At 44.9% G+C, this 25,384-nt stretch overlaps 1 protein-coding gene across 3 annotated transcripts; it reads right to left on the bottom strand.

Annotated features, from left to right (window-relative positions):
* Nucleotides 1-99: 99 nt before the first annotated feature.
* LOC308586507 (vitamin D3 hydroxylase-associated protein-like) lies at nt 100-25,303 on the bottom strand. 3 transcript variants are annotated; one of them, XM_081193175.1, is made up of 16 exons: nt 24,094-25,303; nt 22,017-22,130; nt 20,702-20,845; nt 18,791-18,924; nt 16,873-17,079; nt 13,561-13,601; nt 12,254-12,378; nt 11,007-11,132; nt 9,720-9,817; nt 9,002-9,101; nt 8,541-8,584; nt 7,502-7,541; nt 6,583-6,691; nt 5,924-6,069; nt 5,627-5,801; nt 100-327 (listed from the first exon to the last, which is right to left on the bottom strand). In XM_081193175.1, exons 1-15 carry the CDS (start codon nt 24,301-24,303, stop codon nt 5,673-5,675), a joined length of 1,767 nt encoding a protein of 588 aa, XP_081049301.1. In that variant the 5' UTR covers nt 24,304-25,303; the 3' UTR covers nt 100-327; nt 5,627-5,672. The 3 variants fall into 3 exon arrangements, with proteins under 3 accessions (XP_081049301.1, XP_081049302.1, XP_081049300.1); XM_081193176.1 differs by having other exon boundaries at nt 5,633-5,801; XM_081193174.1 differs by lacking the exon at nt 100-327 and having other exon boundaries at nt 4,887-5,801.
* Between the last annotated feature and the right edge of the window lie 81 nt (nt 25,304-25,384).

The following is a 25,384-nucleotide window of genomic DNA, read 5'->3' as shown; positions in this document are numbered from 1 at the left end:
TACTTACTTACTTACTTACTTACTTACTTACTTACTTCTGAAGATCACAGAGTGGTTTACAATATAAAAATACATACATACATACATACATACATACATACATACATACATACTAATAATAATAAACAAAAACAATAACCCCCACACACAGTTTAAGAGGCCATAGATTATTTAATTAGCCAATGCTTGGGAGAAGAGGACTGTTTTTGCCTGGCACCTAAAAATATGCAACAAAGGCACCAGGCAAGCCTCCCCGGGGAGAGCATTCCACAAGCAGGGAGCCACCACAGAAAAGGCCCACACTCGTGTTGCCGCTGTCCAGACATCCTGCGAAGAGAAACACGAAAAAGGGCCTCAGATTATGATCACAGGGTGGCTTTAAAACAACTACAGTGGTACCTCAGGTTACATACGCTTCAGGTTACAGACACCGCTAACCCCAAAATAGTACCTCAGGTTAAGAACTTTGCTTCAGGATGAGAACAGAAATCGTGCTCCAGCGGCGCAGCAGGAGGCCCCATTAGCTAAAGTGGTGCTTCAGGTTAAGAACAGTTTCGGGTTAAGAACGGACCTCCGGAATGAATTAAGTTCTTAATCCGAGGTACCACTGTACTTTGAATTGAGCCTAGAAACTAATTGGCATCCAATGCAGTTGGACTAGGATTGGTGCAATATGTTCAAACCATCTTATCCCAATGAGCAACTTGGCCACTGAATTCTGTACCAGCTGAAGTTTCTGAACTGTCTTCAGAGGCAGCCCCATATAACATTGCATTAATCTAATCTAGATTTACTGAACCAGAGCTACAATTCTCAGAGAGGTTTAAATAATCCTGAAATCCGGAGAAATGTAGTTTGGTGTGGGGAATGGGGTCTCTCAGCACCCTTCACAAGTTACAGTTCCCAGAGATCCCTGGGGAAAGGGGTTGTTCATGCTGCTTTAAATGTAGGATGCAGGTGGGGCCTAAATTGAGGTATGGCAAACAGTTACCAGAATCTCCATATTGGGGTGGGGGGATATGAAACCCTGTGACCCATATGTGTGGGGTAAATAACAAAATGATCCCCTGGCTGCCTGGATTCAAAATGCAGGGCTAAACTCACTCACTCCAGCAGGAGAGAGCCCCCAATCGCAGACTTCAAACTCACAAAACTCAAGCAGTCATATAATTTGGGAATATTCAGTAGCAACTCTCCCCTCTTTCTGTACCTCTTGCAATGAACAGAGCACATAATGCTAAGTAAGTTTAAAATGTTTTACTTACAACATAGGCTTGCTGTGTCTTTGTGGGGCCACCATTTGCTTCATGGAGCAACATGCAGTGGCCCAGGAGTCAGGGGAATGAGGGATCACATCGCACAACTGTTTGTGTGTGTGCAAGACCTCCCAATCTGGCTGTGCATTTCCCACTGCAAAAACCAGATTCCCAGACAGCCAATCAGGTGAGCGGGGGGAGGGGGGCTGGGCAAGGACCAGGACCACCTCTCCCTTTTAAAAGGGAACAGTGCCCAGTGCCCAGCCTCTTGCCCACATGGAGCCTCTTGCCGCTCAATCACCCGCCCTGTTCTTGGTATGCATGGGCCAGCCTGGTGATGAAATCAGAGATTGAGAAAACCCTGCATCATAGCGACATGTGGAATGTGAGCCAGTGGTGAGAAGGGATGTGGAAAGATTAGTAAAGCTGAATTTCACATATTTATTCAAAATAGGCCGTCTAATCTTTCCGAGAGACTTCCAGAAGAGGAATTTCACTGTGCTTGGGAACAACATTTTATTTTTTATTTTTTTTAAATCACATATCCAATTTAGTGGAATAAGTTGGTCAGGCATTGTACCTACTACCTAGTGAGATAAGAGACTTCTTTGTACTTCCCTCCTGCCTTGGCAAGTCTCTCCCCCACCACATATTTTGCTCTTTGGTATATAACTTTTAAATGCAGGAAAGGAAAACATTTTGCTGATCCAGAGATAAGATTTAATGGATTCCTAAAGTGTTTCTTTTAACAAGCCTATTTAAACATAATTGAAATAGTTTAGTCATCTTACTGCAGACAGGTGAAGGAGGACAGTTTGGCATCTTGGGCTGAAAGTCCTGAATACAAGGAATATTTTGCTGGTGCTCATGATGGATTTTTATTTTATAGTATTTTGCACATAACTAAGAAAAAACAATTTTCCATAGCCATGAAATACAAAAGTTAATGCCTTTCCCCCCAAACATTAACTGGTGTAAAACAAAAATTGCCAACATCCACATTGGCTTTATATTCTTTTCACTTCCAGTATTCTGCATCAAAGATTTTTGTGCCACCTTTAAGCCTTGTCATTTTTGCTTCTATAGTTATCACAGCTTCTGTAGTTTCTCCTCTAAGAACTGTTACACTATAGCACAGTTAAACAGTATATTTTGAGAGTTGAAACTAAACAACATCAGAAGGACACCATACTGACTGCTCCTACTGTAAGAGAAGGCAACGGAAGACTTTGACCTATGTACATCCATACTTTGCTCTAAAAATTGCATCTTCTTTTTTCCCAGATAGAAATGCATCCAAGGATAAAGATTTGACAAGCCATAGACAGCAGGAATGGTTGACCTTTGGCCCTCCAGATGCTACTGTACCACAACACCCATCATCCTTGTGTGGGATGTAATCCATTGGTACAGTTAAATGCAACTTTCCTTATTTCCCTAGAGTGGACACAGGGACATCCAGTCAGTGTAACTTCCTGTTCCACTGGTCTGGAGCTTCCTCCGCTTGTGTGTGATCTGGGAGATGAGTGTGGCTCTGGCTGACTCCATAAAAAGAGCCAAGTATTGCAGCCATTTTCTCAGTCTTGAAGTTGCCTTGCTCCAGTGTTTTCTTGTTCTATCTTTTGCAGCCATGCTGCTCTCCTGCAGCCATTTTATTGTCTTCGTGTAATTTTGCCGTCTGCTGGCTCTCAGCCAGCAGCATGTGAGTTCAGTCTCCCTATGACATGAACCCACACAGTTTCTTTGTGTAACTACCAAGTAAAGTCTGCCTTTCAGGGATCAAATAGTGAACTGAAATGTGAGTAAACTTTTTGTTACTTTACTCAGAAAGACTCTTGAGTCTTTATTCTTTTAGGAAGGATAAAAGGGGACACCAGAAAATAATCTTAACTAAGAGATTCAAACAAATCTGCAAACTAGCTTCCAGCTATATTGAGGGGAATCTGCTCTGCTACATCACTTAGTAGCATGAGTGAAGGAAGGATAATACTTATTAAATATATCCTTTCCTACAGTCCTTAACATCCCCACACCTTGAACACTGGCCAAGCTGGCCTGGGCCGGTGGGAGTCCAGCATCATCTGGCAGTCGTATGATTACAGTTTAGGGTGTTTCCGGCAGCTCCCCAATCTTTGGCCCATTCGGCGAGGGGGGTTAAATTAAATTACCTCCTTGTTTCACTAACTGATGTCACCTGCAATAGAAACAACGGAGAAAGAAGGAAGCAAACTAGTAGCAACTACCTTTTTAAAAATGTAAATAGCACCCAACTGCCCACAGGTCCCTATGTGAACTGCTCAACTTCACAATACACCTCCAGTTAATTCTCTTATACTTGATGCATTTATCAATTTTCTTCATTGTACTCCCACATCTGTCCACTTCTGCACCTTGGTGATCTCAAACTAAGCCCATAGCTTTGAATATGGAAAGTTATGAAGTGGCATGGGAGACAGAGAGGAATGCCGGCCACTGCTATGGAATGGGTAGGAAGCCATACATCCCACACAGTGGGCATCACACAGATAAACAATTTCCCAGGATAGCCTTCTTTAAAAGATGGGTCCAAAGCAGGGCAGAGGATGACACCCAGTTTCAGTTTCCTCCTTCGGCAAAGAATTCTGCACAGTAAGTCTGTGAAGAAATTTTTGGTGAAGCTGCAAGTAAGAAAGAGATTCTAGACACCCATAAACTTTGTGGTTTTTTTAGGATGGTTACATTGCCACCTTGTGGCTGATTCTGAAGAGTGAACAGTCTCAAAGCAATATCCCAGTAGAAAAGTAAAAGTCCCTTAGTGCATTTTAGAAGCAGAATGGAAAATAGACCATGCGCAGTGGCGTATGAAGAAATATTTCGGAGGGGAACCATTAGGTACAGAGGCACCAGCTTGTGAGGGCCTTTGGTGGGGGGCAACGCTGCTCACGTGAGCGGCATTCCCTCCCTTATGGAACGTTACCCTGGGGAAAACGCAAATAGAAATTGGATAGGAGTTATGCTACCTAAGCAGACTAACCCAAATCCACACACATACCAAGGATGGGCTGATCACTGTGTCAAGCAAAAATAGGAAGAAGGTGAGGTGTGGGAGATGGAGGTGCCTGCAGGCAGGTGTTGGGTCTTTGGTACTTCACTGTGTAGCCTTCTCCAAATTGGAACAAAGAGAGAAGTGCTGATTGTATAGATTAGGATACAGCACTATCCATTTCCAGAATCCACTGCTAAAATCCAGGTTTACCTCAATGTTTTCCTCTTCACATCAATGGAAGAAGCCAGTAGGCCCAGAGTAAGTAGCGAAGTCCAGATTGCTTGCACCATAATTCCAGGTTGATCTTCACACCTCACACCTTCAAGCCCCACCCTGAATCTTTGTTCTTGGCTTCCAAAAGCAAACACCATCCACACAAATGTGTCTATTCTGATATGTGGTCACTAAGCAGTTGCTAAGGATATTTGGCCTTGATATCAAGGGAGCTACTAATTTTCAGTCTATCTGAGTTACATACACTTAACTTTAAGATGAAAAGATAGGGTAGACTTAAGAGGTTTATATCATTGCAATAAAGAATGGCTATATCACAAGCACAGATGCCTCTAACAAGCATTGCCTTACTAGGTAGCCCAATACACAAGTTGTCCCTGGTGCTGCTGCTTTATTAGGGTGGCCGTCTTACTAGAACCATGTTTAAAGAATACAAAATGCATTTTAATCACAACACGAGGTCCGAACAAGATGTAACTCTAGCTTTTTTACTTAATTGAAAGTAGACACAGTGGGAAGCCACTTACTATTGGGCATCAAGTGAAGGAGAAGAACCTTTTCTTTCCCTGCACATTCCTAAAAAAATAATCTTTCTTGCTGCCATTAATCTCAGGAACAAAAGTTCTCATTTGCTCTGTGGGAGTCTAGCCTAGCTTTCCCCTTGATATGCTAGTCTGTAACTTGAGAAGTTGTTTGTTCACTAGGCATTTGGACAACACTTAAGATATATCATAACCAAATTGTGCATAATCGTTCCTGAAATCAGTAACTGATTTTTGCTTATGCTTCATTTCAATTATATGCCATTTTGAATCAAGATGGTGGACTCAACCTATGAAAGCTTAACTGATTTTTGGGTTGCTTACAATTCCTGAATAATGCAGAGTATGAGGTCGCTGTATTCTATACATGAGAGTATATTCTGAATATAGAAACATTTGATCATGTACAATTTGAAGTAGTACAGTGCAAGCACGACTTCTGCTGTTTGTGAGAACTAGGCCTTAGTCATAAATAGCCTCCCGCTGAGTAGGTTGTTGGATTTCACAAATAGCCACGCCTTAACCTGCATTTTAAAATATTTCAGAAGTGAACTTGGAGATGTTCTAACCCTCACTGTGGTAGGTTGCATTGTTCCATTAGTATTGATGCTATAATCATTTGGGAGTTCTCCTCTCACGAACAAGAGTCTCCACCTCCTTCATGAACCGAAGACACAGTTCCTCTTGCCAACACACAGCCACACACTGGACAGCCACAGGGAGCCCAACAGCATCGCTGACAGCCTGAAAATGGAGGGGCAAAAAGACAGGACAACACAACAGCATTAGAAAGCTTCAAGGTATAGTTAGGTAGCATGAGGACTGGGAAAAGGCAGGTGGGTTTTTTCTGGTAAATGTGCACTGACCTCTTTCATGCGCTTGTCCCAAGGGTCACCATAATGCCCTGTGTAGTGTTTGAGCTCTTCTTCATCAGCTTGGGAAACAGTGGTGACTGGCACAACTCCAGCAGGAAAGTTCAGGAGGTTGTATAAACTGGTGTAGGATGTAGCAGCTGAAAGTACAGAAAAGCTATAAATAACGTGACCTGGGTTTTTGCTTTTGTTTTTAATTTCAGCAAGATGTTTGCTGTTGTTTAGAACTACTCTGGAGGGAAACCATAGCTAACTGGGATTTTCCCCCATTTAAGTTAAGCCGAAGCCAGAGGCAAAACAAGGCAGCATTGTGCCCTCCTAATGTTGTTGGACTACAATTCCCATCAGCCCCAATCAGCCTGAGCCAAACTGCTCACAGGTCCATGAGTGAACTGCTCAACTTCACGGTATGCTTCCAGTTAATTCTCTTATTTGACATGTGTATCTATTTATTATTGACACTTGTAGCCTTCACCAAACGGCCCCACATTCATACATTTCGACCCCTTGGTCATCTTGAGCTAAGTATGTTTTTGGCATGTAGGAAGATACAAAGGGAGTTGAGAAACAGACAAGAATTTATGTTACTGCTATGGAAAGGCGGGGAGGCCACATGTCTCACACAGTAGACATTACTGGGACACAGATAATACCAAATAGTTTCCCAGGATAGCCGTGATTAAATGCTGGACCCAAAGCAGGGCAGAGGATGACATCCAGTTTCAGTTTCCTCCATTCGGCAAGGAATTCTTCACGATACATCTGTAAAGAGAATGCTGTTAAAGTTGGAAGCAAGAGAAATTGTGAGCACACAGAAACTTTGTTATTGCAATGACTAGATTGCCACCTTCGTTCTATTTATTATTTATAAAAATATTAATACCCACAAAAAATACCAAAGTGGTTTACAGCAATTAAAATACCACAAGAACAATCCAAAAAGAGATGCCTTTAACAGAATTATCTTATTATCTGTAAGCTTCTGCTTAAGTCTGGCAGCAAAGAAACAACTTTAGCAAACCCTTGAAAGTCAATACAGAAGCCACCTCTCTACTGGAGGAGCATGCCACAAGAGTAGGCAAACAACTCTGAAGGCTCAGTTTCTTGTCAAATAAGTCTCACCAATTTGGTGGGCAAGAGATGATGCTTCTACAGATTACCTCAGTGATCCAGCTGGGATATAAGCATTGTAGCTGATAATGGAACAAGGTCTCTTCTAAAAAGGCAGAGTCTGCCACAGCCCACAAACAATACCCCAGTAGAAAATACACACACTACCCATCAAGTATGAAGGGTCTCTTAATGCATTTTAGAAGTGAAATAGAAAACAGACCCCCTGCCCTTCATATCTGAGTTTAAAATGTGGTGTTTCTGTTAACAGCCAAATACAAAAGATCTCAGGTGAAGCAACTCATAGAGCTGTTTTGTATAGTATCAACCTTACATGGAAATCCACTCTGTGTCAAAAAAAAAATAGCATCTGTTGAACATCCATGTATGCATAGCTCACTGGACAAGATTAGATGGCAAACTAGTTATTGTATGAAGCCTTAATCGTAAACATAAACTCACCGCTGCTGCCACATGGTGGTTCCATAGGTTTTTTGCTGACCTGCAACATTGGAAATAATGAAGAGATGACTGCCTAGCAGAAAGAGACGTACTCAAGAGTGCTGCTTAAAGTATGTCGGCATGAGTGGGGGGGAAATGGGATGGTTCCACTGTGGCTCTGCAACAGTGTACAAAAATGGGATGCCACCCACCCTGTGCTGGTTAATGTTTGTTGGCTATGTGGTAATTCACAATCAAGCTCTTCATAAGAGATTAAAAGAAGACTCAGTCAATCACTCCGTGGGACTGGAAGGGATGAGGAACCAGACTTTCCTGCTTTGTGCCTCATGGCCTCTGCAACACTTTGCAGCTTCCCAAAGATGCCTGCTGTCATATGAAAGGCATAGCCGAATAGCACCGAAGCTATATGCATATTGCATTAACCTTAAAGTTGCCTGCCAAACCATAGAGATAAATGGGACCTGAAAGCATCCAGATTTCCTTACAGACAGCATTCCTATGTGACTAGAGCAAAGTTGCCAACATACAGTCCTTTTGCTGGGTACTACACTCTCCCTTCCATCTGTGCTTCCTGAAAGGCAGCGATAGGGAACCTGCAGCCCACCAGATGTCATTAGATCCCAACTCCCATCAGACCCAACCAGCATGTCCAATGGTCAGGAATAACAAGAGTTGCAGTCCAGCTACATCTGGAGGGGCCAAGCATCCCCATTGCTGCTGGAAGGTGATGAAGGTTTTACAGGAGAAGTGGACAACCTGTGGCCCAAGGGCTGCACATGATCCTTGGAATAACTTTATTTGAACCTCAGCCTAATTACAAGTACTGTCTGCAAGTGATCAGTTCCGTCCTCTGAGAAGAGCAAATCTGTCTCTTCCCTGGCAGTCTGCTGGGCAAAGAGGAAGCAGGATAGAAGGGGGTGTTGGAAGAGGAAGAGGAAGGAAATGGCAAGAAAAATACCCGCAGTTGCATGTGCCCCCCAACAGATTACCCCCAAGGCTAATGTCACCAATGATAATCTTTAAACCAGATGTTTCTTACCCAACTCCACATAGTGCATTGAGATCTCTGGCAATCCGAGGGTACTGGAGAGAAACACAAGCTTAGTTTCATTGTGAATCCCCAACAATCACATCATTGGTGTTGAATACAGTGGTACCTCGAGTTACAAACGCTTCAGGTAACAAACTCCGCTAAGCTGGAAGAGTTACCTCAGTTGAGAACTTTGCCCCAGGATGAGAACGGAAATCTTGTGCCAGCAGCACAGCGGCAGCAAGAGGCCCCATTAGCGAGAGCACGCCTCTAGTTAAGAACAGTTTCAGGTTAAGAACAGACCTCCAGAACGAATTAAGTTTGTATCTAGAGGTATCACTGTACAGAGCAGTCACTTCACCATCTCTTTGACGTGTATTCACCTTACTCTATCCAGCCATCCTACCCTATGCTTGTCAGCATCTTAAAGCACGTGCAGTTGCAGTGAAACAAAGGAGCCAAATACTTACTATAGGTTTCAAGAGGAATGCAAAAATTCTCTTCACTAGAATGGGAAGACGGTAACAATTAATCTGGGATTTCAAATTTGGGTCCACAATATCTCCTTTGCTGGAAGATGAAAGAAAAAGAAAAACAAGTTTTTCAGTTTTTATATCTGAAGTTACATTAACCTGGGAAAGAATTTAAGTTCCTGAGAATTCCAGGTGAGAATAAACTTGGAATGATGCCTTTCTGATTTCCTAGCTTACGGATAGTTTCATAGCTCACCTGCTTTGCACACAACAAAACCAAAGTTCAGCCCTGATATCTACGTTGAAAAAGTGCTCAGGAAGCAAGCCTGTGAAAAGACCTCTGTTACCTTGGGTAGTCTTTGCCAGTAGCAGTGACTTAGAGGAACCAATAGCCTCATTCAGTGTTATAACTCATGGCTGCCTAACTTCTTATATTGCAAAGTTTGTGAAGGCAAAGTTAGTTTATCCTCTTGGCTCCATTTAGCTATGTGTTTTGCGTGGTACTCCTCATTATCTAAGACTTTTAACAAAATGAACTTTTCCTATCCCTGAGTTTTCCCTAGCATTAAACATACTCTGATGAAAATCTGTTATTTATTAATGTGTCAATTATCATCACAAAAGCTATCCTGGGCATCACGCTTTTCCAATGCATGGCCATAATAGCAATGTTATCAAGCAACAGCCATGTTCACATACCAGAACGTCTACTTACAACTTGTCCAGCAAATTTGCACATCCATCGGAAAATAGGCCTTTGGTGTAGAGCTCATCAACCACATAATTAAGCCGAGGAGGAACAAAGGGGATGAGCTGCGAGGAAAAGATAACAGCTTTTATTTGACAGCGGGCAAAATTATATGAGCTGCACATAAGGATTATGTAATCCACCCCGCTCTTTAATAGATTCAGAGAGCTCTCTGAAAGTGTTGAGGAAAATGAAGCAAAGTTCTAGTAAAGGGTTGGGTGGTAGAAGTGCAACAGGAATGGAAATTTTCTATGCTCTCTCCTCATTTTGCAGCTAATTTGCCCCAGAAATGATAAGCCCTGGGCCTATTATGTTCTTCATGCATACCCCAGATAAATTTTGACCACCACAAACAAGTGTTTAAACAAAATGTCACGCAGATACATTCTGAGGACCAGGATTAGCAGCCGTTTCTTATAGAATGTACGCTCTAGCACTTGCATAGGTTTGTTGAGTTGTGTGGATTAGTTTCCAAAACTACAGGTATGTTGATATTAAGGCCACTGTATGTGCAATAAATTTCCCACATAGGAGGTTTCCATACTCTCTGTGTATAAAACTGTGCATCCATGTGAGCAACTAAATATGTGTTAGAACCAAGTGTGCACATGTGGTGAAAGATATTCATGTTCATCGAGCATGACAGTATACAAGCATTTTTCCTGCACAGAATTCCTAACTGTAGAGAAATGGCATACAGTGGTACCTCGGGTTACATACACTTCAGGTTACATACGCTTCAGGTTACAGACTCCGCTAACCCAGAAATAGTACCTCAGGTTAAGAACGTTGCTTCAGGATGAGAATAGAAATTGTGCTCCGGCAGCGCGGTGGTAGCAGGAGGCCCCATTAGCTAAAGTGGTGCTTCAGGTTAAGAACAGTTTCAGGTTAAGAATGGGCCTCCGGAATGAATTAAGTACTTAACTCGAGGGACCACTGTATTTTAATGGCATATTTTTACAGCTCTTCTGTTATACAAATGCATACATAAGAATTCTAATATATTTACAGTTGCCCAGTTCTCATACTGTGCTTGTTTTCATGAATATATAGCAGGGGAAGGCAAGGAGAATGTCTGGATGGAGAAGGCATGGTGTGAACTGGGCCTCATTCCCCCACCCAGTAACAAAAACTGAAAGCAATGTAGATCTGACAGTGTTCATCACATGACCATAGAAGCTGGGGCAAAGTGTCAGAGATACAAACAAAATCCTAGAATGGAATTTGGGTGAAGAAATTAAGAAACAGACATACTGTATGCCCTCTGAGTTGAAGAAGATTTTTGGTTTCCCGAACAGCCCTCCTCATGCTGGGAGATGGCTGGAAATAGCCATCATCTTCATAGTATCCAATCCGTAGGGGCTTTGAACTGCTGTATATCTGGAAGAAGATGAAGAAAATAGGAACTTCTATTTACAGGTGGCCATTGAAGCATAGAAATAGCTTCCAACCACTTTTATAAACCACATCATGGATCCCTGCAGTGGGACTGTTTCTTCAACACTGATCAAAAGTTTTGGAAGGTGACAGAATATAGAATGCCTTGAAGGTTTTCTAGATTTCCAGGTGAAGATTGCTACAAGTAAGGCTGCTTGTGTCCTTCAGCTCCATGGCCTGTTTAAATTCATTTTTATTTTGAATAGTTTTAAAGCCAGTTGGCTCAGCTGTTGATGTTAATTGTCACATACAAGCAAATAGCATTTCTGTTTTATCTGTTTTACTCTTATGTGGACTTAAAAGCCATATATTTTAATTAGAGGACAAGCGCTGGGAGAACAGCTGTTTTGATTCAGCGTTTAGCATTCAGCTGATAAAGAATGTTCGGAAGCTAATCTCCACCCAAGGAGACCCTGCACTTTTAACAGTTTTAATATGGTTACCACACAAGCACAGACCAGCAGTGCTTCAGATAAATCATTTGGAACTCTATTGCCAAATTTAGCCCAGAAATCTATGCTGGAGTATTGTGAATCAGCAACTGGAGCAGCTGGAGGAAGGGAGGCAAAAGTAACTGCAAGGCTATTGTGGCAGGATGAAATTAATTTGTCTTATATGGATATCTCTGGTTCTTCACATAGCGAGAGTGCAATAAATGAGGCTGGAGATGACTTATCCCAAGTAAGAAGTTTTGCTACATATTCCTCTAATGAAAGCTTAGCTAACAAATCAATTGGTTCAGAAACTTTTCTTCCAAATCTTTCATGTGCCACAAGAATAATATTGCAAAGTATTTGAAGTTGATCAAAATAATAAGAAGCTATGGGACACTGGGTCTGTGGAGCAGTTAGCGGGCTGAGTTTGAACTGATATGATGAAATTGATGCACCAGGATTCAATTAAATGACCAAAATATTGGCAGATGCAGAACTGCATCAGATCATACATTCTCAGTGTTATGATCGTTGTATAAATTATTTGAAAGGGTCTCATTGTTGACCAAGGGTTGTGCTGTCCACGGTGCTGAATATTTCAGCTTCTCCCTCCTCACTGACACCACTTACCTCCTCTCTGAATGGCATAGGTGGTATTGAAGGATCAAGGGAGAATAACTCATCACACAGGAGCGCCTTCATGCACAGAACCAGGCTGTCCACATCCCTTGCCATTGGGCCAATTGTTGCTGTAACTGCAAAATAAATGGAGACATAGGAGGTGGAGGAGAGAAAGCATGTGGACTTTTATGCCCTAGTCTACATTCCAGTAGCCAAGAAAGGGGGAGGAACCACACAGGTCAGTGGTAGAACACATGCATTGCACACAGAAGGTCCCAGGTTCAAACACAGGCACCTCCAGTTAAAATAGTCACATAGTAGGGGATTTAGACAATACTGGGCTAAATGGACAAGTCGTGTAACCCAGAAAAACTGTTCTTAAAATTCCCAAGTTCACTTTCACTAAGTCAAGTACACAACTCCACTGACACACAATGGATTTCAGTCTGAATAGGATGCACTGTGATCCCTGCTCTTATTACCAAAAGTTCAAACTTTACGCAATTATTTAAGTTCAGAGCTACTATACTAATGATTTGGTTGGTAGGGATAATCAACATGGTGAGCAGATGATGCTGGATCCCAGCTCCCATCAGCCCCATTCAACATCGTCAACGTGCAGATGGTCAATGTGAGATAATGGAAGTTGAAGTTCAGAAATATCTAGAAGGACCACTGTGGCGTTTGCCTCCTAAGATGGGTCAAGGAAAGGGTTAAAAGGGGTGCGATGTGATTGGCCAGTGAGAATGCAAGGGGGGAGGAAAAGACAGAGTTGAGGTTTGGGAGTTGACTGTTGAGGTTTGGGAGTTGAGGTTTGTCAGTTGGGAGTTGAGGCTTGGGTGTTGGAGAAGGAAGAGGGTGGAATAGGCAGTGGGTTGGTCGAGTTGATTTGTGAGAGAGTGAGAGGAATTGTTAGGGAGTTAGATAGATAGTTGGGAAAAATTCAGTTTGAAGTTGTTAGGAACTAAGATTTAAGAAACTGACAAGAGAAAAATAAACTGAAACCATACGCTTATTCCTGCACTTAAAAATAAACTTGATTATTTGTTTATGTTAACAACTGTCTGGACTCTGTGTGTCCCCGTGAGAAGCAGGGTGGCAGCAGCGAAGAAAGCAACCGTAGTGGTTGCACAGGGTCAATAGACCGTGAAACGTCCGGGGGCCCTGTGTGATCGCCACAACCACAATTGCTATCCCTGGTTTACAGCAAGGGGACTACATTATTTAAATACACTCTAATGTCACTGAAAGGATATGCGAGTTCCTAGCATAGTTGAAAGTTCTTTTACTAATCTGAATGGGTAAAAATTACTTACCTGACTTCATGCCAGCAATAGGGCTAGCAAGACCAAGTGTGCTGGGAATGATGCAAATGAGAGAGAAAGAGTTGTAACTATCAACACAGTAGAAGATGATCCATGTTTCAGTTGCAAATCACATGCAGGCATTCAGAAATGATACTAGAGTTCAGCTACACTGGAGTTAACAATTCATTCAGTTACGATTTGCTGGCATGGTAAATATTATCATGAGAGAATCGAGTTTGACTTTAGATGTAGCATGATATTAACAACAGAACAATCACATGTTTCAAACAGCCAGGTGCAACTTCTATAACGTGAATGAATGTATAGCAAAGAAATTATGTAATAAACTAAAATTTAAAGTACTGACTTAAAAAGAATATATAATATTGTAGGGTATGATGTATCAATTATAATTAGAATAATAGAAACATATAAATTTATATCCCACTCTTCCTCCTAAAGTGGCCCAGGGCATTTAAATGTAGCAGTAACAGTTATGACAATAAACTTAGTTTTGCTCCAGTTATCTCTGAATGCATAAAATTGGAATATTTATCACAGTTAAGGAAGGGTGTTAAATCCTTTCCAGCCCCAGGGACCACATTCCCTTGTGAGCAACATTCCTGGGGCCACAGGACCATGGTTGGCAGGGTTAGAAGGAAAAAGTGGCTGGACTGATGGATGTGACTCTTCTTTTGGTATTATAGGCTACAGTCCAGCCACACAAAAGGCAGAAGTTTCTATAGCCCCACATGCATCTCTTCATCTCAACAAACACAAGGCATTATGCTGCATGTATACCGGAAGTGGGAAGGAGACTTTGTTTCTGTAAAACAGCCACTGCATTTTGTGGAATAAAAATGCATTTTAAAAAAATGCATTCCAGCCAGCCAAAAGCAATTAAGGGGGACACAGTGCAGGGCTGGTAATGGGAGCAGGCCCACATTTCATCCGCAGGCTCAAAGTTCCCCACTCCTGAACTACAGGAATACCTACCGTATTTTGCGCCCCATAAGACGCTCCGGCGCGGGGCTGGGGCAGCCCGAGCTTCCCCCGACCCCAGCCCCCAAACAGGCAGCTCTCTGCAAGCCGTGGGAGCCCAGCGGTGGTTCCCGCTGCTTGAGGAGAGATCCGCGAAGCCTGCACGTGCTGGGATCAGCGCTTGCAGGCTTCGGGATGCCTGCAACTCTCCCCAAGCAGTGGGAACGTTCCCGCTGCTTGGGGAGAGATCCGCGAAGCCTGCGCGTGCTGGGATCAGCGCTTGCAGGCTTCGGGATGCCTGCAACTCTCCCCAAGCAGTGGGAACGTTCCCGCTGCTTGGGGAGAGATCCGCGAAGCCTGCGCGTGCTGGGATCAGCGCGCGCAGGCTTCGGGATGCCTGCAACTCTCCCCAAGCAGTGGGAACGTTCCCGCTGCTTGGGGAGAGATCCGCGAAGCCTGCGCGTGCTGGGATCAGCGCGCGCAGGCTTCGGGATGCCTGCAACTCTCCCCAAGCAGTGGGAACGTTCCCGCTGCTTGGGGAGAGATCCGCGAAGCCTGCGCGTGCTGGGATCAGCGCGCGCAGGCTTCGGGATGCCTGCAACTCTCCCCAAGCAGTGGAAACGTTCCCGCTGCTTGGGGAGAGATCCGCGAAGCCTGCACGTGCTGGGATCAGCGCTTGCAGGCTTCGGGATGCCGGCAACTCTCCCCAAGCAGTGGGAACGTTCCCGCTGCTTGGGGAGAGATCCGCGAAGCCTGCACGTGCTGGGATCAGCGCTTGCAGGCTTCGGGATGCCGGCAACTCTCCCCAAGCAGTGGGAACGTTCCCGCTGCTTGGGGAGAGATCCGCGAAGCCTGCACGTGCTGGGATCAGCGCTTGCAGGCTTCGGGATGCCTGCAACTCTCCCCAAGCAGTGGGAACGTTCCCGCTGCTTGGGGAGAGATCCGCGAAGCCTGCACGTGCTGGGATCAGCGCTTGCAGGCTTCGGGATGCCTGCAACTCTCCCCAAGCAGTGGGAACGTTCCCGCTGCTTGGGGAGAGATCCGCGAAGCCTGCACGTGCTGGGATCAGCGCTTGCAGGCTTCGGGATGCCGGCAACTCTCCCCAAGCAGTGGGAACGTTCCCGCTGCTTGGGGAGAGATCCGCGAAGCCTGCACGTGCTGGGATCAGCGCTTGCAGGCTTCGGGATGCCGGCAACTCTCCCCAAGCAGTGGGAACGTTCCCGCTGCTTGGGGAGAGATCCGCGAAGCCTGCACGTGCTGGGATCAGCGCTTGCAGGCTTCGGGATGCCGGCAACTCTCCCCAAGCAGTGGGAACGTTCCCGCTGCTTGGGGAGAGATCCGCGAAGCCTGCACGTGCTGGGATCAGCGCTTGCAGGCTTCGGGATGCCGGCAACTCTCCCCAAGCAGTGGGAACGTTCCCGCTGCTTGGGGAGAGATCCGCGAAGCCTGCACGTGCTGGGATCAGCGCTTGCAGGCTTCGGGATGCCTGCAACTCTCCCCAAGCAGTGGGAACGTTCCCGCTGCTTGGGGAGAGATCCGCGAAGCCTGCACGTGCTGGGATCAGCGCTTGCAGGCTTCGGGATGCCTGCAACTCTCCCCAAGCAGTGGGAACGTTCCCGCTGCTTGGGGAGAGATCCGCGAAGCCTGCACGTGCTGGGATCAGCGCTTGCAGGCTTCGGGATGCCGGCAACTCTCCCCAAGCAGTGGGAACGTTCCCGCTGCTTGGGGAGAGATCCACGAAGCCTGCACGTGCTGGGATCAGCGCTTGCAGGCTTCGGGATGCCTGCAACTCTCCCCAAGCAGTGGGAACGTTCCCGCTGCTTGGGGAGAGATCCGCGAAGCCTGCACGTGCTGGGATCAGCGCTTGCAGGCTTCGGGATGCCGGCAACTCTCCCCAAGCAGTGGGAACGTTCCCGCTGCTTGGGGAGAGATCCGCGAAGCCTGCACGTGCTGGGATCAGCGCTTGCAGGCTTCGGGATGCCGGCAACTCTCCCCAAGCAGTGGGAACGTTCCCGCTGCTTGAGGAGAGGTCCGCGAAGCCTGGAGAGCGAGAGGGGTCGGTGCGCACCTACCGCTCTCGCTCTCCAGGCTTCAGCGAAAGCCTGCATTCGCCCCATAAGACGCACCCACATTTCCCCTTCATTTTTGGAGGGGGAAAAGTGCGTCTTATAGGGCGAAAAATACGGTACATTCAATATGCAAATTCAAAAAGCACTGGTTGTTTCTGCTCAAATGAAGCATCTCCCACTAATGCTTGGTAAACACATTCCATTAGCATTCACCTGATTGACTATCTGCCAGCCCAGGACCAGTTAATTGAGTGAACTTTCCAGGACCCACCTCAGTCGATTACCAGTTGGTTTGAGTCCACAAAGCCCACAGAAACTTGATGGGAGCCGAATGCTTCCAGCGACGTCTGTCCCAAAGCCCAAGAGGGACCCTCCTCCTGCAATAAGTGCCCCTTCCCCTCCAGAGGAACCACCAGGACTTTTCTTGTGGTTCAGGGGGTTGATTGTCTGACCAAAGATTAAGTTGCTGCAGTCATAGCTGAGTGAAGTAGAAAGTGGGTTAACCATTAATGATTTATAGGAGCTTTATGCCTTATACTCAAACAAAGCATGAGACAATGGGTTGCATCCAACACAGAGCTAAACAAAATGTTCCAACAGCACAAGGAGTTCTGCTTGTGCAATGAAATGTTCCCCCAAAACCCCTCCCCTAAATCTGTTCTGGGCTCTGGAGCAGATTTGTGGACTGAGCAAAGCATATGCCGGGTTTGGGGAGGGGGTTCCATTATGCTAACACTATTCCTTCCAATAGCACAACTATTAAGTTGAATATTGCCCAGTAGGTAAATAACAGAATGGAAATAGCATCAGACAATTGAGAAATACAGGGAATGTGCTTGAATGACATCATGAAGACTAATGCAAGGTAATGAAATAAGAACCATCTTGCAGAATCACTCGTGGTTATTCAGATGCTGCAGAGAAATGCACAAGAAGGATGTAGTGGAAATAGCTTGTCCCCTATTCTGAGATATATATTCTCTGAAAGTAGATGTTTCATTTAGCATCGTGTGTAATAATAACCAGTGCTAATGTACACATCCTGAAGAAAAAGTTGGTAGCAGCCTAATGTTAAGAGTTGACTGTGGGTGAGGAATGCCACTATTAAGAACATAAGAATAGCTTGCTGGATCCGACTAATGACCCATCTACTCCAGCATCCTATTGTCACAGTGGCCAATCAGATGCCTGTGGGAAACCCGCACAACTGAAAAAAGGTTCATTAAAAAGTTACCTGAAAATAAATAACTATTCAACCAGGGGGAAAGTTCTAACTTGCATACTCCCTGCTATGCAACATTTGATGTGTGGGAAGCATTCAAAAATACCACCAACCACCTGCATTCTGGTAAAATCCAGTTAACGACCTCATTTGCGTCCTTTTAGGGAAGGAGTAGAGAACTTATGGCTCTTCCTATCATGTTGGAATCCATTTCCCAGCACCCAAGCTAGTATGGTCAATAGTCAGGGATGATGGGAGTTGTAGCCCAGCAAAACCCACAGGTTCTTCATCCCAGCTCTATGCCCACTGGAGATGCACATGTGAGTGCAATGAGGTACATGACAAAAGCCCTGCCCCCTTCACCAGGAAGAGAATGCTCTTTATGGGGTGAGTGAAAAATGCAAAATTTCATTCTGAATAAAGAACATATTTCATTAAAAATATAAAAGATCCTACTTTCTATCTCCAGCATCTTCAAGTAGGGATGTAAAACACTCCTGTCTGAATCCTTGAAGACCCACCACTTACAGTCCGAGTAGTCAAACTGAGCTAAATGGCTCAGTGATCTAACTTGGCAAAAGTTTATCTACTCGTTAAGCGAGTGGACGCTGTTGGGGCAGGGTTCGTCTGCCATGACATATTATAGAAGTAAATTCCCACTCTCCCCCACATTGATCATAATCTATCAAACTCTGCAGTGCTATTTTTCTAGAAAATATGCCATAAACAGCTTCCTCATTCTCTTAGAATGGCAATGGCACCCACCTGAAAGGTGCCAGAACTGAGTTCTGGTGAGTGCCGTCTGAAAAAGCCCCAAATCTCTGTAATGTCCCCTATAGTGTTTTTTGCTACATTAGAAAGCCAAGCTGCTCACAATTTTTATTTCTTCTTTCTTAGTCCTATGGTATATTTGTAAAAAGAGAAAGCAACAGGGAATTACAAAAGAAGAGAATGTGCTAAAGTATACTTAATCATGCTTTGGGGAGTGTTGGTCTTCACAAATGGTATTGCCCCCTGTTTCTTCAAAACTTTTACTATCACGCTGTCGTCCTTTTCCACTTTGCTGAGAAAGTGCACCAACCCACACGTGGAGATGTGGCCCTTTGGGAGAAAACCAAACACAGCTGATTTAACATGATGGGGCAAATAAGTCTAGAGCTATGTAGCTTGGCCTAAGAACGAAACTATTAAGCCTTGTTGGTAAAATAGATGCCATAAAACAAAGAAAGTTTTCCCAGATCCCATGGGGATTGGCCCTGATAGAAAACCTTGATTGACTTATTGATGACAGATAGCTAGCTAGCTAGCTAGCTAGCTAGCTAGATAGATAGATAGATAGATAGATAGATTGAATTTCTACACCATCCTTCATGTGAGGATCACATGAAAACATAGTAACAAACATACACAACATAGTAACAAACAAACAAAATACTCTACCGACTGTTTAAAGGGCCATATAATATATCCCACCATTCCTCCAAAGGACTCACAATGGAACAAAATGGCTCTCTTCCCCATATTTATTTATCCATCCAACAATACCTGTGGGGTAGTTTAGGCTAGGAGACAGGGGCTGGCCCAAAGTGAGCCTCACAGGTGAGCAAGGATTTGAATTTGAGTTGCCTCAGCCATACTCTGACATGCTAATTACTACACCATACTGGAGTCATTTTAAAAAGACATATTTCAACCTTAACATTTGTGCATTCATAGTGAGCGGAACCAGGCAATCCATGTAACATGCACTCATATCTGTAGATGTGCACATGAACACACAATTATGTATGCCAAATTTGGAAATGTATATATATATATATATGTCAGAGCTGCCTGAGGTCCCAGCTCACAAAGAACCAACGCCAGTTCGTTGTTATATACAAAAGTCTTTATTGCAGTTCAGTTTGTCTTTCACAGCAGCAGCGTGCAGCTCTACGTCTGAAACTCTAGACCGCCGAAGCTCCGTCTGAATCTCCTCCCCCCAGACACCAGTTTAAGACTCTAGCCTTGCTCCACCTCTTCCTTTGCTCTTTCCTCCTCTGGGTCCGCCTGTCAGCTGGGGTCTCACCCTTCCTAGACTCTTCTGACGCTGAGTCCCCTGAGTCTTCCCCCTGCCTCCGGCGGGCTTTAGGACCTGGTTCCCAATCCGGGCTTTCTGCTGTCCCACGCGCCTGTACATTCGAACTTGGCGCGCGCGCCCAGCCGGCAACCTTCCTCCTGACCGTTACACTGCTCCCGTTACTGCTCCCCCCTTCGGGGAGGCTGGTTGGACCTGACCTCCCCTCCGTTCCCCCACTCTCCGATGGAGGCGTGGTCAGCCCTGACTCATCTTCTCTCCCTGCTGGAGGAGACGCTGGCCCTGACACATGGGACTCTTCCCCCCCCCCACTACGCTCTGGTGGGGAAGCTGGTCCTGATCTCCAGCTGCTGCTTTGGGAGTCCCCGCTGGTCCCTTGTTTCTGGTGTGTTCCCCCTGGGACCCCCCTCGCCCTGACCATCGGCGCCTCCTTCTGGGAATCTTCTGATTCGCTGGAGAAGCTCATGGAATCTCTCGGGTCACTGTCATACTCCCCTACACTGCCCTCAGATCCTTCCCCTTCGCTCTCCATTTCCTCTCTCCCCTGTGCCTCTGTTCCTGAACCCCTGACAATATATTTCATTGGAATGTGATCATGCTGTACTCCATTTCAGTTATCTCCCTTCTCTAGAGTTCCACAATGGCCAAAATTAAATGGGCCATGCCCTGTATGTTAGCTGAAGCTGCTGTGAGAGGGGAGAAGTAATGATTACGTTGAACCAATCAACATCACAACTGATGCACAGACAGATCATCATAAGGAAAGTGGTGACCACATTTAAGGGTAAAAGGGGGATTAACCTTGCATCCAATGTGGTCCTTAATGCTGACAGGAATCCCATACAGCAGGCCTTTCTCCTTTTGCTTCTTCACTTCCTGGAGCTGTTCCTCACAGCCGTGAATAAAATCAGTCACACAGTTCACCTCCTGGGTCACTTCAAGAGCCTTGCCAAGGAGGAGGAGGAGGAGGAGGGAAAATAGGGAGAAAGAGAGCATTCACATTATAAAAAAGGTGTTTCTGCAGCAAGTTCAAAATGTCATCATTGCCTAAAACTTTGGAAGGTAGAAGACTGTTAATTTGCTACTTGCAACTCCTAAGTTTAACAAACTGAAAAGTCATGTCAGTCATTTCGGCCCAGTAAAAGCATAATTGAGATTTAGATGACCCAGAATTTGGTACAAATTCATTAAGAGTTGAGCCAGTGCAGGTTGGGGGACATCTGTAGCTCGAGGGCCATATTCCCTCATGGGTAACCTTCCAGGAGCCACATAGGTTGGGTCAGAGTCAAAAATGGGTGGAGCAAAGTATGTGACCTTTGTCCACTGCATCACATTTTGGGTATACAAGAAGACACACATCTCTCTCCAGCCAGGCAAGAAAAAGGCATGATCACATTTCAATAACACATTCCAGCCAGATAAAATCATTTGAGCATGGAACAGGGCCATTGTGATGTGAATGGCCTGGGGAGAAGAAGAAGAGTTTGGATTTGATATCCCACTTTATCACTACCCGAAGGAGTCTCAAAGTGGCGAACATTCTCCTATCCCTTCCTCCCCCACAGCAAACACTCTGTGAGGTGAGTGGGGCTGAGAGACTTCAAAGAAGTGTGACTAGCCCAAGGTCACCCAGCAGCTGCACATGGAGGAGCGGGGACGTGAACCCGGTTCCCCAGATTACGAGTCTACCGCTCTTAACAACTACACCACACTGGCACTGGGAGAGTGCTAAGGGCATGTCAGTGGTCTGGGATGGTAGCAATTGGTCCAGGAACCAGAGCTTACTCACTCCTGCCTAATGGCACAGTCATAGCCATGCTCTGCAGCATCGGGTGACAGGGATTGTTCTCCTATGAGCTCCAATACATTTCAAACCTTCAGCACTATCTGTTACTTGATTTCCTCCCCCCTATGCCCTTTGTAAAATGAGGACATTGGGAAAGGTTTAAAGGGGGGGGGATAGATATCCCTATAACAGACACTACATTGACAGAGCACCTGGGACTAAATGAGCAACAGCTACCAATTAGTACATAAAAATGGTGCATTATCTGGAAAGTCACGTGGTTGAACAGAAGTATGTCAGAAGGCTTCCTGCTGAAGCAGTTGCACTCACCTTCTTTACATAGGTATACAGGACACTTTCTGGAGAAAGTGTCTCCTCTCTAAGCTTCTCTGCCAGTTCCACAAGCGACAGGGAGAGAATAAATTCTGACTGGATTCCCGGGTTCTGCAAGAGGAGGCAGCTGTGTCAGAAGGAAATGCTTATCCTCACACATTGGGAATAGCCCCAAGTTATAAAAGTCACTTTGGTCACAAGCTCAAAATTGTGAAACCAGAATGCAGTCCCATCAGTTGTTGTTGCTTTTAAATGGGTAATTTTTTCCCCACGATAGATCCAGGAAACAATAACCAAAACAAAATAGCAACAAAAACTAAAGTAGAATTTACAGACATTGTACACACATCAGTCATAAGTTCCTCAAACAGTAAACCAAGGCGGTTGAGGGCCTATCCATTTGGAAGCAATCCCTAAAATAAGGTAAAGATTTCTATTTCCTCGGGGAATTTCTTAGTCAAGCAGAGGTACATAGATATATTAAGGAACAGAGAAATACATTTCTAAAAAGGCACCCAAAACAGCTCAAGGTCTTCTGCCATTTCACACCTTTTTGTCTGTTGGGGTCTGTATTACCTTTGCCAGAACTTACTAAGGCTGTGGACATATTAGCTGTGGACATAGTCACAGCAAGAGAGGGTGGACCACTCTCTGTGTGTGTGCTTGCGTGTACACAGACAGACACACACACACACACACACACACACACAACCATTCATATTTATTCACATGGACAAACCTGTTTCTGGTTTCTCAGTTGCAGCGTTCTGAATAAAAGGACTCCGAAGAACGCACTGCAACAGTTGGTAGCAAAGTCCCACTTTAACAGTACAGAATTTGCAAGGTCTTCGTACAGTCCTATTACAATGTTGATTTCCCAGTGGGTGCTATGATGATGCAGGTGGTGATGCAATCAAAATGGGACCTGTGTTGCAGATAGGGACATTGATGCTGCCTATAATGAAGCCCCAACTCCCCATTTCAATTGTTTCTCCTATCTTGATCTTGCTCAAATTAGTGTGTACACTTGAAGTCAGGAGCTTGAAGCAATGCTGGAATATTTGCCAAATCTGTTAAACAGGAGCTTGAAGCAATGTTGGAATATTTGCCAAATCTGTTAAACACTAATCTACTGTCCTCTTGAGAGTCACACTCAAACCCTGGATCACCAGCTTGTTATTCCTGTTTATTTATGGGATTATGAACTCTTGAGTAAGTGCAGCAGAACTATCACAATCGGCAGTGGCTGGGGAAGCAGCCTCCCAACTTTTAATGCATGTTCCTCCACCCACAAATACAGGACTGAAGCCTGCCTGTGACCAGCAGTTTCAGAAGAGGAGATTTGTTGTTAAGAGACAGACTTTGGATACTGCTGCAAACATCATCATGCCCAGTCTATGCTAATCCTAACAATTTGGGCACCAAGATCCTGGGTTCAAAAGCCAAAACCAGCCTGCATGGCCTGACAGACCCACTCTCAAGCTAGTATTGGAAGAATGTGGGAGATACTCTGGTGACTTTTAAAAGTAGGGTTTCATTTTGAATGGTTACAGGACTGGATTATGCAGTAAAAATCCACTTATCCTAATACTCTTTAAAAAAACAACAACTATTGAACAGACCAGTAACTTGTAACTGCTGCCTCCTGCCTTGTTTTTGCTGAATTAGCAGCACCAAAGTGACCTATCTGGGGTCAAGCCTAGGCAGTGTCACGGAGGCCCTGGGCTGCCCAGAAGACAAGACCCCCCTCTCAGCCTCACTGATGTGGTTCAAAGGAAAGGAAAGCAATACACTGGGCACCAGCTTAGCTGCAGGAATTGCCAGAATGAGGCGCACAAGATGCTGTCCGTCTTAGGGACTCAGCATTAGCTCAGTGCAGCAGTACCTGCTTTGCACCCAGAAGGTCCCAGGTTTTATTTGAACCACACAAAGTGGACACGACCACAAGCAAACCTGACTGGAGTGCTCTCAGGTAGACATGATCACAGCCATTAAAAGTGTTGTTTGAGAAAGATCTCATTTTCAGAAAGGCCTCCATCTCTTTCCCCTGCACCCCACCCCAATTAAAAGTTACCTTCTGTTTAAATTTCCAAATCATTTTTTCCATTTGTTCCAAGCTGTCGTCTTGCCATTGCCTGGCCTCTTCCATCTTCTGCAGAATCCTTTTGCGGGCCACCCATTTCCAAATCACAACCGCTGCTGCAGAGCCACAGGCAACAGCAAGAGCAGCCTGAGGATAAATTCCATCCCTGGGCAGGATCTCTATCAACTTCTCCTGGATCATGGCAAAGCCCTTCTCTCTGTCTTCCCAGTTTGCCCCTCTCTGATACTGGAGGAGGCTGGTGCTATTTAAGTATCAGTTCCTGAGCTATTTCACACTCCAAGAGACCATCAACATAGGGGCTCCCAAGATAAGACTCCGCCCAAGGCATCCCAGAAAATTGACCCTTGATCTGTTAAAACAGTAACTCAAGGTTGTTTTCCAGCTGGAGTCGACAAAAGAGTCCTTACAATTCTGAGCAGTCTCTTTCACATCAGATGTAACAAGCAAAGACACCATTGCTCACTTCTTTTTTTAGGAGCAAAATAGTCATTATGATGACAACTTATTCTTTGTAAATAGAGCCTGTACATTACAAGGATCAGGTACATAATTTTCCTCCTCTCAGTGGAAACCAAGCCATCTCGTATATGCATGAAAGCACACACAAATAATTGGCCTGACCTTTAGAAGCCTGAAGAAAATGGCTGGGAGATGGACAGACTTTGGTCTGTCTTAGCAAAGAGTAACAGTTACTCATTTCCAAACTTAAACTCATTTGCAGTTTATAAAATACTAACCTATGCTGCTGAGTAACTTACTATTGCATTTTCAACGAGCTCTTCTCCAAAACCCACCACACAGCACAGAGGGTGAACCAAGTTCTCACACACTTTGCTCATAGTTAGCAAGCTATAAGCTCCCTGCCTCCCCACTGGGTTGTGTGTGGCTATCTCCACAGTATTGGCTAGTAGATTGCAAGAAACCTTCAAATGGAAGAATTCACAGAAACACAATGTAGTCTCTACCATGGTGCAACAATGGGGCCCTCCGAACTGTGCCACAGTTTACAGATGTTAGGTTGGCAGTGGGAGTCTAGAAGAGGGCATTTCCCATTGTGCCTCTCCCCACTTTTCTTGCTCTGCTTTTGTCAGCAGTTAACTCTGGCTTTCTGACTGCTCTGGTTTCACTGACAATTGTGGTTTTCTAGTTTGAACCATTTTGTTAATTTGTTAAAAACGAAAAACAACTGCGTTGTTGCAGCAAGCCCACAAATGACCACCAGACACAAAAGCACCTCAGTTATTTAATCTAAATAGGCACA

The sequence above is a fragment of the Podarcis bocagei genome, assembly GCF_964188305.1.
Source record: "Podarcis bocagei genome assembly, chromosome: 5".
NCBI classification, from domain to species: domain Eukaryota; kingdom Metazoa; phylum Chordata; class Lepidosauria; order Squamata; family Lacertidae; genus Podarcis; species Podarcis bocagei.
Note: the sequence above shows the minus strand (reverse complement) of the source record. Positions and strands in the feature narration are given on the sequence as shown.